This window comes from Ascaphus truei, chromosome 6 (genome assembly GCF_040206685.1).
Source record: "Ascaphus truei isolate aAscTru1 chromosome 6, aAscTru1.hap1, whole genome shotgun sequence".
Taxonomy (NCBI): domain Eukaryota; kingdom Metazoa; phylum Chordata; class Amphibia; order Anura; family Ascaphidae; genus Ascaphus; species Ascaphus truei.
Window position 1 is genome coordinate 125,021,672 of NC_134488.1, and position 13,924 is coordinate 125,035,595.

At 44.1% G+C, this 13,924-nt stretch overlaps 1 protein-coding gene across 1 annotated transcript; it reads left to right on the top strand.

The window, feature by feature from the left end:
* Positions 1–1,794: 1,794 nt before the first annotated feature.
* On the top strand, positions 1,795–9,191 carry LOC142497839 (alpha-tectorin-like). The gene is made up of 4 exons (XM_075606201.1): positions 1,795–1,936; positions 2,041–2,092; positions 6,644–6,697; positions 8,660–9,191. Exons 2-4 carry the CDS (start codon positions 2,047–2,049, stop codon positions 9,067–9,069), a joined length of 510 nt encoding a protein of 169 aa, XP_075462316.1. The 5' UTR covers positions 1,795–1,936; positions 2,041–2,046; the 3' UTR covers positions 9,070–9,191.
* The last annotated feature ends 4,733 nt before the right edge of the window (positions 9,192–13,924 follow it).

Genomic DNA, 13,924 nt, shown 5'->3' on the forward strand with positions numbered 1-13,924 from the left:
TTTAGACCTGCTAAGGAACACATGATTGCTATTATGTCCTGATATGTAACACCATGGAATTCAAAGAGGGTGTACTTTCTTTTTCACATGACTGTATGTATGTATATATAAATGTGTGTGTGTATGTTGTATAGTAAAAGAGTAACACGTGTATTGTAGAGCAGCATTTCCCCAAATTGGGGTCCGCGGAACCCTGAGGTCTTTTTAAAATGTATTGGGACAGTGGGGGACTTTTAAAAACCCTTGTGTTCCGTGAGGTAAAATTAAGTGTTTTGCGAAAAAATAAAACATTTAAAAATTGCAGGCGCCAGGAGGGACAGAGACACCAACACAACTGCGGTCTCCCTTCCCCCCCTACACCATAATAATAAACAAAGTATCTAATGCTATAATTATCATATAAGTAAGAGTAAAACCGTATCATTTTTTTCCCCTGACAGGCACGTATACAGGGCGGCTGCATTAATTTATGGGATATGAAAGAGGGCAAAACGTGTAGTTGCCTTCCCCGTGGAAAAATGTAACTTTCATTTTAAAGGTATTTGATCTTGAACCAAGAAAGTTTTTCGCCTGCGGCGGATTTCTTTTTTTTCCTTGTGCTATGCTAAAAAATTTTAAGGGGTTCCATTTTGTTGTAAAAAATAAAAAAGGGTTTCACGACTAAATTTAATTGGGAAACACTGGTCTAGTCCTTATATTGGTCCAGACATTTAAACAATGCCTTGCCACATGTCATTGCTCAGCCACTTGAATTCATATGAATGAGCATTAACCTAAAACCAGTGACACTAGAATGGCATAAAAATTCCGGCGAAGGAGTCATGTGATCACTAAAGCAGCAATCACATGGTCCTGAACCACTTCCTGATATCAGGAATGGAAGAGGAAGTGTGGTCATGAATTCCTGAGAGTTACGTTCATGTTCACTCCTTTGACCCAAACCAATATGGCATGATGCTCAGTCAACGCCGCAAGGACCATCAGTGTTAATGTTATATGGGTAACATATTATGCGTGTGCTAAGTCCTTGCATGGTTTATTAAAACTGGGTCACTGTGCCATCTGGCAGAATTCCAAATAAATGGTAGTAAGAAATATTTCTACTGTTGCCTGAATAATTGGTAGACATTAATTTTGAAACCCACTGTTTAGCACATACAAATGTAGCCATTATTATTAATCCCATTGGCACATTGCAGCAGGAAATTCACGACACACCAGTAGGAGAAGTGGACATTATTTTTTAATCAGTAATGCATGAGAAAGGGCAGGGATAACTTGCTATTTCATCTGCCAGCAGGAGTAAGAGTGTTGGCTCTGTATTTTATAATGAATTTCCCTGACATGACAAGACCAGTGTTGCAAATTGTATAGTATCTCTAGAAGAGTAGTCTGTCCCCAACTCCCTGCCATAACAACAAATAAGTGCTTTAAATATAGTTTCCACCCACAACCTATATCAGTTGATAAGATAAAGGGTATACGCACTGTGTGCTTTGCATTGACATCAATCCGAGCTACATAAAGTTTATTATGTATGAATATATGTCAGGGATCATGTACTATATCAGTTTTTGCATAATAAATGTGTTTACTGTCTGTCATACATGTCACAGTAATTGGACCTCCAAGCTACTGGTCATCTCTACTTTGTTCAAACGTTCACACCATTTAGCAGGTGTGGTCAGGAATTCTCTCTTGGGGGCAAGCTTTTTCCAGTTCTCTATTAAACTGATATGTTGTGTGTCATTAGCAACCAGAAAATGGGCAGAACCTCTGAATGATGTCATACAATACGTATCTGTACACAGGTCAGATATTTTAATGAGTTTCACCACCCAACCATCCACTGCCTATAAGTAGCATCACCTGGGTTCTTCTAAACACAGCAGAACAATTGAGAGAGATACAGCAGCTTAATCGACAAGAGAAAGAGGTGAGGAACTTGTGTTTTCTTTCTAAAAGCTAGAGGAAGAAGCTGAACTTGGAAGGGAGCTGGGATCTGGGTGATTTTTATCTAACTATATCTCCACCCTTCAGGTCAAAATGCTGAACAGAATTCCCCTGATACTGCTGCCTGCACTGGTACTTGGTGAGTACAAACCCGCAGTAATCTGTATAAAACACAGGCATAAACCATAGCAGATATGTACGGGAACACGGAGAGAGAGAGAGAGAGAGAGGAGAGTCGCAGAAAGACTGAGTTCAGAGAGATGTGACGGTCTTAACAAGTTTCTGCCTGTCTAGAGCAAGAGGAATCTCAACATATTATCTAAATAAGTATTGTAATTGTCAGGGTTCAGTGCAAAGGGCTTTACTATAATAGTTACGATCCCGATATTGACTCTTACAGGGATTCATCATGCATCTTGCTACTTGTGTCCCTTGTGAATTTACTTGTAGGCTGGCGTAAATTAGGTGGCTGCATCATCCGAGGCTTTTTTTAAAATTATTTCACATGAGGCACTTACAAATAGCTGGAAAAACAGGCTCTAAAGAATGCATGACACAAACCTCTGGCAAGACCTGCCATGTTTGGTTGGTTCATCCGATGACTATTAAGTAGCTAACTCCTTCTCTGTTAAAGGAGCCTGCATGCAGCTTGCCTTACAATATGTTGCATGGCCCCTCTGTCAGCAAATGGGTTAAATGAATATTAACACTGGGACGCATTTGTTTTTAATGGCTATCAGCCATTTGGAATTTACTTTTGGACTACAATATGCATGTCCACATTTGGAGCTTTCCAACACAACCAATTACTATTGTGTATGGAAGGATTCTAGTCTGCATTGCTACTATAACTATATGTATTTTGTATTGCACGTTCTATGCAAGTTCTTTTTCGATATGTTGTTCTACGCACAAGAATTTGAACGATGGCACTGTAACCTGTGATACTTTCATCCTGAGGTGCACATGCTGTAGACATATTGCACGGCTCAAATGGATGTCAATATTGCCATCCCCTAAGCCATTTTTAAAAGTGGTCCAAGAGCTGGTGCTACTAATTTAGAGCAACATGACCATCTATTTGATTAGTCATTTACAATGGCTAGTATCTAGCATTGAATTTGTCCATCTCTACTTACTAGGACTTTAAAGCAAACAGCCCCAAAAATTGACTTTATGTAAGAAGTTCACTTACCTTCGAGCTTCCAGGATGCTAACCAGTCATCCAGAGGGGAGAGAGGATTTCTGCAGCCTGTGTTTTTACTCGGTTTATCTAAAGATCACAAGTAACAATACTAAGATTACAATTGTTGCCATATACTGTGGATGCCTAAAAGGCAGAGCATCACTTTTATAAATATGTCATTATTTGTCTGTCCAAGGACGGTCAAAATGGGAATAAATTCTACTTCCCAAATTTGATATAATTATATGTTGAAAAGGTGCTTTTTGTAAATTTTAGTTTAAAGTATTGTAGTAAACTGTTTTTTGCATAAAACATACTGTACAATACAAATTCATCCTTCAAATTCTGCTGTCGGTTGTCCAAAATATTGGGTAATTTAGAGTGTATGGGAGTTCTCCATCAAGCTCCCAGATTAGTTGTTGTGGCTCTAATTGAATGATATTGACTAATATTTATTTTGGATATACATCTTTATGGTGGCAATATATCAAAGCACTGGGGCAAAGAAGAATTTTCCTCTTGCTACTCTTTGGGGAATTGACAAAGCTCGAATAACAGGTATCTGAGCTCGATCGCCATTAACTGCCGTGGACTTAAATGGCACTTGATGCTAATCGAACTCTGATACCCATTATCGGAGCATTGTGAATAACCTTCACTTTGTGTCAGTGTATGTGGGATTTATCCAATTCTGTGCCTGTTTGGTTGAATTTGTTCCCATTATATTGGCACTGGGTCTGAGCTGATGTTAACGCTTTGTGCTTAATAGTTTGTGCTACTGTACATATAAAACAAACCTGACTTATTAGCTTCTTACATGTGGCACGACCGGTACATCTGCCTCTAAGGTCCTGATCCCCAAAACTCAGTTTACCTAATTTAAAGTCAAATTATGTCTCAGTGTTTCTTCAAAGGTCATTAACATAACGCTAAGCCCTGTTTTCTCCCCAAAAGAGAATAACTATAATGGTTGTTACAGATGATTATATGCAAATGAGGCATTTTCATAACATTGCATATCCACTAATCAGTTAATATTAACACAGGAATTAATATTACGTTAGTTAAGTCGCATCCAGAGCATGAAATATGAGTTTTCAGGGTCTGGATGGGAGCAACACTACAATTAGGTATGATTGATCTAACATAGAGTTATTTCCCTCTCTTTACTACCTCATCTTGAACTTTATACCTTTTTTTAGGGTCTAGATCGGCGTAACGCTCATGTTATCGAAACTTAACGCAATGTTAGCTACAATAACATGACAGAGCCTGTGCTGATGAGATGTAGTTCTCCTGTTGTTTTTACATACAGTATAATTAGCTTTGAGGTTTCCATTTTAACTCAGGGTTCATAACATCCATTCATGTTTTAGATAACATCACACTATGAGCCCTGATTTAACACAACTTTGTGTTATCTAGGCCTCTATGTCAACTCATGAAAGTATTTTGCACTGCCTAAAGTATGTAGGTAATACAAATACTTGCAGTATAGTGTTATAAGAGAATATACTGTACTGTACATGTCTATTCTTTCTTTGGATGCATCAATTAGACCACATGGTCTGAACAGACATTAATCAGTAGTATGACAATTAAAAGTATATAACGTTTCACAGGATTTCTAAGAACAAAAAACAAACTAATTGAGGGTTCCTATGACATTAATAAAGCCTTGTGGGTTCTGGGTACATTACCCCCTAAGGGCCAGATTTACAAAAGGACGCTAAGCTTTAGCACACCTGTTCTGCCATTCAAATGAATGGGAGTAAGGCGAGCTAAATATTAGCACCCGTTGTGGATCATGGCCTAAGGGTGTCCGGCTCAGATTTAGTAAACAGAACTATGTACTAGTACGGATGTCTTTAGACATTTGAATGGGTCATATGGTTCCTACAGATTTAGCACTGTTTAGTCTACCGTATCTGGCCATGAGTACCATTAGCTGCACTACAATTGGAACAAACTCACTGCACATGGTATAGTGACTATTATGTAGCAGGGGACAGATTAACTAATTGAGCTAAATCTCAGGGCATCCTATGGCTCCTCCATTTGAATACTCCTGAAGTTGCACTAAGGCAGTAATGTTCAGTAAATTTGGAGAGTAAAATGCTGATATCTCATTCTCCTCTTGAGATGGAAAAAAACGTAGTGAAATGTTTCTCATTTGCTCCCCAAAGTCATTTAGAAATTTGTTGAGCCTTCTTAATCGGAAGGTAAACTGAGGATTAAGTCTGCGCCCCTAGGCTTTCTAAAGCTGAGAGGTACCCCAGGGAGCGAAGCCCAGACAGCATATGCTGTATAAACAAATAACATTAACCGGATAGAAGGAATAAAAGACATGATAATAGATTAACCCTGGGATTTATCAAAGTGAGGGGTCGATCAAGAACGGGAGCAATACCCGGCATTGCTCTTTGATAATCTCCAGAGTAAGAGAGCAATATAAAGTGAATGAGAGGAAAGAAAAATCAATTTACAGTTCAGCTCAAAAATCATGTCGGAAGAATTGTTGGCATACTGTACAAAGTGACGGGAGTAGAATTATTTGTGTTTGTTTCTAGTCAACATGGAAATACTGTTATTACATTTGTCTTACCACGCAAGTGGTACTGTTCTGTTCATGCTAATGCTGTTCACTTTGATTAGGATAGTGCCATGTGTATGAAACCACCGAAATGATTTAGGTTTAGAAGTTTAGAACGTCTAAATGTGTCCACAGTTCTGACAATCCAAGCGTGTGTCTTCAAGCTGTACATCTCACTTTAGAGACTGACTTTCAGAAAACATTTTGAAGTTGGACTTGTACACTTTAATCCCCAAAGGCACGTACTCTACATGCAGACTTTCAGTCTTTATGGTACATAGTGAGTTCAATGTATAAACCTTCCCATTGTTGAGGTGCCTCCAAGCATTACTTTAATACATGTAGCAAAGGATTTAAGAGCTGATGAAACTGCCTATTATCAAACAATGTCTTAGTCTGATGCCCACTTTCAGGATTATTTTACAGCCTAGATTTGTTTGCAACCTCGAAAAACAGGAAAGAAATCTTTCTACCTGTACATGACTTAAATGTTTCATTATTAATGGTGCATAATATACTCTCTTCAGTGACTCATTACTATGTATAGTGGAGAACCTTATAGCTATGTGCTTATAGGCAAATCACTAAACTCATAGCCTTTCCTCTAATATAAGTAATAGGTAGAAGGCATGTGCAGTGTTTATTTTATGATTTGTTATTAGAATTGGAAATAAACAAAAAAAGGAGACGGCTGTACAGTACCTTATTAATGGTGCTCTGCCGTTCTGAAAATATTATTGATTCTTTAAAGTGTTCTCCACAAATTCTTATTCTAAGAAAATGGATTGGCATTTCTGTTGTAGAGAACACAATGGTCAGAACACTTACCGTATGAGCAGTAGATCTGTCGTAATAAAAACATTAGCAGCCAATCCAGAGGATATTACTAACGACTCCTTTTCTATTCTCAGAACTATGCCTGATTGCAGTCACCACCCAAGAAACCACAATACCAACCAAGCCTGGTAATAATTACAATGTGCTATATATAAATCCATGGAGCGAAACATTTGAAAAGGGAAGGAGTAGGAGGGACATGTACAGAAGAGGCAGAGATTGTGAAACAATATTTATACAGTATAGCTGACAAAGGGGTCCGCAATGTATTGTGGGAACATTTTGAGTAAAGTACCTATTGAAGCCCAAATTGACAAGTGGGTGCTAAGCTTTAGCCCATCTTTACTCTCGTTCATGTACTTTGACTTATATGCCTTCCAAAAAACTTCTACAGTATATACAAAGAAAAAAGTTAGCTCATCTCAACACATGAGTAATATACCTCTTTATAAAAAAAAAAAAAAAATAATAATAATAAAACAATATATATATATATATATATATATATATATATATATATATATATATATATATACAGTATATATATAGTATTTTTACCCGCCATAACTTTGGATATATATATATATATATAATCAAAAAATAAATAGATGATACCGTTCTGTGGCTAACGAAATGCTCTTATTTGTGCGAGCTTTCGAGATACGCTGATCTCTTCTTCCGGCGATGTTACAATGAATGAAGCAAGGGTATACTTAAAAACAGTGTCTCTTGGAATGTTATCTGTGCTGGTCCTTCCCCCGGTGTGGATGTGTTTTATGGCTAGAGGTGTCAAAAGGTTCCTGAAAGCAAGTGAAGAAAGAGTGTGTATGTGTATCAGTATGAATAAAAATGAATGGAGAGCCCACAGTATATACAGTGCTTTACAAAAGGTGTGTGTGGAGTGGGAGTGGATATAAATGGTGTGGGTGGGTGTGGAAATGTGAAAGTTTGTAGCACAACTAAAAGTGTGTGTGGATACTTTGTGGTCCCTATTGGTGTATAGGGATGGAAAAACAAGGAGTATTAGTATGTGTGAGAGACAGTTGGGTGTGCATACATATAGCACAGTATGTACAGACATGGCCTTTAGCGCTCATGGGAAGAGAGTTCACTTGTGTCAATAATGACTCATACAATTTCGATCTCTGTTTAGGCCACTGCTAAGTTCATCTTATGGCCAGAGTCAGAGAAATGTTCGCCAACAGGACTGTCTCTTGTTCCGCGTGTGATGCTGTGGCGATGCTAAACAAGAGAATGAACCTGCATCACCACAGCATCACACGTGGCGAACATTTCTCTGACTCTGGCCATAAGATGAACGATCTGAGGGTTGCCATACGCAAAGGTAATCTTAAAACACCGAAAGAGAGACGGTTGCATGAATACAAATGTATGCAACTGTTCGGGACACTTAGCAGTGGCCTAAACAGAGATCGAAATTGTATGAGTCATTATTGACACAAGTGAACTCTCTTCCCATGAGCGCTAAAGGCCATGTCTGTACATACTGTGCTATATGTATGCACACACAGCTGTCTCTTACACATACTAATACTCCTTGTTTTTGGCATGCAAATGGACACACAATGTGACACAATGTTGATCAAATACACAGCCTCAATAAGCCTACAGATGCAGTAACGGGTATCCGAACACACTTGCCTTTGAACATCTGGGGCAAACTCCGGGTAATGCTGCAACATTTCTGTGACATTTCTGTAGGCAGACTAATGGCCCATTGGATTAACACAGACGGGGTCCCTGGCAGTCTCATTCAGTTTGAACGGGACTGCCAGGGACCCCCGCTGTGTTAATCCGATGGGCCATTAGTCTGTCTGCAGAAATGTCACAGAAATCTCGCAGCATTACTGGGGTTATTGCCCCAGATTTTCAAAGGCTTGTTTTCGGATACTTGTGGCTGCATCAGTAATACCAAAGACATATGCCGTTTGCCTTTTTCAGATGTTACTATATAGAGTATCATTACTTTTTGGCGAATTGCATGAATAAAACCTGTATAAAATCATGCACCAGTCACCAAGTATCTTTCTCTGTGTTAACCCACCTTTTCTATGTTGTTTCTTTTATAGATGATTTTTGTGAACACAATAAAATATTTTACCCATGCAAACCCTGCCCAAAGGTCTGTGGTAACCTGGAGACCATGTGTATGAAGAACTGCGAACCTGAGTGCTACTGCAAACCTGGCTACGTCCTAGCTTATAAAGACTCCACTACCTGCATTCCAGAGAGCGATTGTAATTCCTGTGGCCCTCACGGGAAGTTTGACGATTGCAATTCATCATGCCAGGACACATGTGACAATTACAGGCAGGCAAACAAGCCTTGCGCCATGATGTGCACACCGGGGTGCATCTGTGATAAGGGCTACGTTATGAGCAATGGCAAATGCATAAGCCCCGAGCAGTGCCCCAAGAAAAGTCGATCTTTCAAATCATTACTTTTACCTCTCTTAGCTCCAAAGGTTAACCTAGAGTAAATATACAGGACGCTCCATCTCTAATACATGTATCTTACTATTGTACTATACTGTATGTTATCTGCTCCTTCAGTATTATTTTTTCCGTGAATGCTTTCAATAAAATAAGTATATTTACAGTACAGCAGATGTTTGTTTGTTTGTTTGTTTGTTTGTATTCACGACAATTATAAAAGAGGGGTGGGGAAATGCAAAGGTGGGTTAAAATGGAGACATTACAACTGGATACTGTGTTACTCATCGACTAAAAATGACAAAGAGGTGTGGTATCCGCTGACAAATTATTATTTATTTCTTAGTATTATCGGTTATTTGCCAAGCACCTGCATATTTTGCAGTGCGGTACAGTGGGGGGATGAGGGGGGGGGGGGTACAGAGTGACATCAAATGCATGCACAGAATGACAGGCAAATAAAGACAGAGTAGCGACGAGGACCCTGACTCTGAGAGCTTAGACTCTAAAGGGAATAATGGGCAATGTTGAAACTAAAGGTAAAGTGGCAGCTGGTTGTGGGATGTAGTGTGCCGCAGGATGAGGTATGGTCCAGCCGCATTAATATTTGGAGGTGTAGATGTTAGGGTCTGTTAGATACAGTTGCATGGAATTGGGTCACATGGGATTTAACCAGAGTAAATCGTTGAGGTTAGAATTCTCATAGGAATGGTTGATAAATGCAGCCCATGCAAATGCAGCCCATGTACATTTTCTATTGGGAATTCTAAAAATGATAACAGGATGCCAAATCCGGTTCGTTCAATCAGTTCACGTTCAGTTCAGTATATTTAACTTATTCACATCTGCAAAGCCGCCAACAGAAATCATGCGGCCCAGGACAAATGAAAGGAGCAGGCCCTCCTCCCCAGTGGTGGGATTCAAAATATTTAGCAACAGGTTCTCTCTCACGGAGTGGGGAGGGAGAAGAGGGGGGGGAGGGAGAAGAGGGGGGAGGGAGAAGAGGGGGGAGGGAGAAGAGGGATGGAGGGAGAAGAGGGATGGAGGGAGAAGAGGGGGGGAAGAAGAGGGGGGGGAAGAAGAGGGGGGGGGAGAAGGGGGGAGGGAGAAGAGGGAGGGGGGGAGAGAGACGTGGGAGGAGAGAGAGAGACGTGGGGGAGAGAGACGTGGGGAAGAGAGAGAGACAGGGGAGAGAAAGAGAGATGGGGTGGGGGAGTGAAAGAGAGAGACGAGGGGGATAGAAAGAGAGAGACGGGGGGAAAGAGAGATGGGGGTGGAGAGAAAGAGAGAGACTGGGGTGGAGAGAAAGAGAGAGACGGGGTGGAGAGAAAGAGAGAGACGAGGGGGTGGAGAGAAAGAGAGAGACGGGGGGTGGAGAGAATGAGAGAGATGGGGGGAAGAGAGAGACCAGGGAGGAAGAGACACAGGGGGGGGGGGGGGGGGTTAGAGAGACCAGGGAGAACCAGTGCAAATACAAATGGACACAGCAAACTACACAAGCAGGCAAACTGCATAGGACACACAGGCAGGCCACACACAGAACACAGGCCACACACAGAACACAGCCCCCTCACATCTCTCCCAGACACATCTCACACAGCCCTTACATCTCCCCCAGCCCCCCCTCACATCTCTTCCAGCCCCCCCCCTCACATCTCCCCCAGCCCCCCCTCACATCTCTTCCAGCCCCCCCCCTCACATCTCCCCCAGCCCCCCCTCACATCTCTTCCAGCCCCCCCCTCACATCTCCCCCAGCCCCCCCCCATCACATCTCCCCCAGCCCCCCCCCCCACATCTCCCTCAGCCCCCCCCTCACATCTCCCTCAGCCCCCCCTCATCTCCCCCAGCTCATCACATCTCCCCCAGCCCCCCCTCACATGTCTTACAGCCCCCCTCACATGTCTTCCAGCCCCCACACATGTCAACAGCCCCCCCCTCACATGTCTTCCAGCCCCCCTTCACATGTCTTCCAGCCCCCCCCCCCCCCCCCTCACATCTCTCCCTGACACACTCACATCTCTCCCTGACCCCTCACATAGGGGGGAGGGAGCAGAGACCAGGGGGAACCACGGAGAATAAGTGCAGCCTGCAACCAATGCAAACAGGACACAGGTAGAAGACAGCACACAGCACACAGACAGGCAGAAGACACACAGCACACAGACACAGGCAGGAGACACACAGTACACAGACAGGCAGAAGACACACAGCACACAGACAGGCAGGAGACACAGCACACAGACAGGCAGGAGACAGCACACAGCACACAGACAGGCAGGAGACACACAGCACACAGACACAGGCAGGAGACACAGTACACAGACAGGCAGAAGACACACAGCACACAGACAGGCAGGAGACACAGCACACAGACAGGCAGGAGACAGCACACAGCACACAGTCAGGCAGGAGACACACAGCACACAGACACAGGCAGGAGACACACAGCACACAGACAGGCAGGAGACACAGGCAGGAGACACACAGCATACAGACAGACAGGAGACACACAGCACACAGACAGGCAGGATACACAGCACACAGACAGGCAGGCGACACACAGCACACAACACACAACACACAGACACAGCACACAGACACAGGCAGGAGACACACATCACACAGACACCGGCAGGAGACACACAGCACACAGACACAGGCAGGAGACACACAGCACACAGACAGACAGGAGACACACAGCACAAAGACAGACAGGATACACAGCACACAGACACAGGCAGGAGACACACAGCACACAGACAGACAGGAGACACAGCACACAGACAGGCAGGAGACACAGCACACAGACACAGACAGGAGACACACAGCACACAGAAAGGCAGGAGACACACAGCACACAGACACAGGCAGGAGACACACAGCACACAGACAGGCATGAGACACAGGCAGGAGACACACAGCACACAGACAGACAGGAGACACACAGCACACAGACAGGCAGGATACACAGCACACAGACAGGCATGAGACACACAGCACACAGCACACAGACAGACATGAGACACACAGCACACAGACAGGCAGGATACACAGCACACAGACAGGCAGTAGACACAAAGCACACAACATACACCACACAGACACAGCACACAGACACAGGCAGGAGACACACAGCACACAGACACAGGCAGGAGACACACAGCACACAGACACAGGCAGGAGACACACAGCACACAGACAGACAGGAGACACACAGCACACAGACAGGCAGGATACACACAGCACACAGACAGGCAGGAGACACACAGCACACAACATACAACACACAGACACAGCACACAGACACAGGCAGGAGACACACAGCACACAGACACAGGCAGGAGACACACAGCACACAGACAGGCAGGAGACACACAGCACACAGACAGGCAGGAGACACAGCACACAGACACAGGCAGGAGACACACAGCACACAGACAGGCAGGAGAAACACAGCACACAGACACAGGCAGGAGACATATAGCACCCAGGCAGACAGGAGACACACAGCACACAGACAGGCAGGATACACAGACAGGCAGGAGACACACAGCACACAGCACACAGACAGACAGGAGACACACAGCACACAGACAGGCAGGATACACAGCACACAGACAGGCAGGAGACACACAGCACACAGACACATCACACAGACACAGGCAGGAGACACACAGCACACAGACACAGGCAGGAGACACACAGCACACAGACACAGGCAGGAGACACACAGCACACAGACATGCAGGAGACACACAGCACACAGACATGCTGTATACACAGCACACAGACAGGCAGGAGACACACAGCACACAGACAGGCAGGAGACACACAGCACACATACACAGACATAGACACAGGCAGGAGACACACAGCACACAGACACAGCACACAGACAGGCAGGATACACACAGCACACAGACACAGCTCACAGACAGGCAGGAGACACACAGCACACAAACACAGACACAGGCAGGAGACACACAGCACACAGACACAGCACACAGACAGGCAGGAGACACACAGCACACAGACACAGCACACAGACAGGCAGGAGACACACAGCACACAGACAGACAGGAGACACGCAGCACACAGACACAGACACAGGCAGGAGACACACAGCACACAGACACAGCACACAGACAGGCAGGAGACAAACAGCACACAGACACAGCACACAGACAGGCAGGAGACACACAGCACACAGACAGACAGGAGACACACAGCACACAGACACAGGCAGGAGATACACAGCACACAGACACAGACACAGCACACAGACACAGGCAGGAGACACACAGCACACAGACAGGCAGGATACACAGCACACAGACAGGCAGGAGACACACACACAGACACAGCACACAGACAGGACCCACAGAGACACATTCAGAAGTCAGGCAGGAGACACACAGACACAGACACAGCACACAGACAGGCAGGAGACACACAGCACACAGACAGGCAGGAGACACACAGCACACAGACAGGCAGGATACACAGCACACAGACAGGCAGGAGACACACAGACACAGACACAGACACAGCACACAGACAGGACCCACAGAGACACATGCAGAACACAGCCTGACCTCTCTCTGTTGCACGCTTTTCCTCTGCTCTTTGGCCCCACCCCCAGGCTCCTGCCACCTCCTCCTGATTGGCTGAAGCTGTTTAATGCAGCCAATCAGGATGGAGCAAGCTGCCAGCCCCTTAGCAGAAGCTCTGCTCTCTCCCTTCTCGCACCGGCTCTGCGAACTGAGGAAAATTTACTGTAGGTACAGGTTCGCACGAACCAGTGCGAACCAGCTGAATCCCACTGCTGCTCCTCCCCCCCAACCCATAGCGCACCTTTCACAGAATTTTTTTTTTCCGCGCACAACTGTTTTCTTCTTATTG

Coding starts and splice junctions, on each gene's coding strand:
- LOC142497839 (XM_075606201.1), top strand. CDS start 2,047: ATGCTGAACAGAATTCCCCTGATACTGCTGCCTGCACTGGTACTTG. Junction 2,093..6,643: donor GCTGCCTGCACTGGTACTTG/GTGAGTACAAAC, acceptor TTCTATTCTCAG/AACTATGCCTGATTGCAGTC. Junction 6,698..8,659: donor CACAATACCAACCAAGCCTG/GTAATAATTACA, acceptor TTTCTTTTATAG/ATGATTTTTGTGAACACAAT.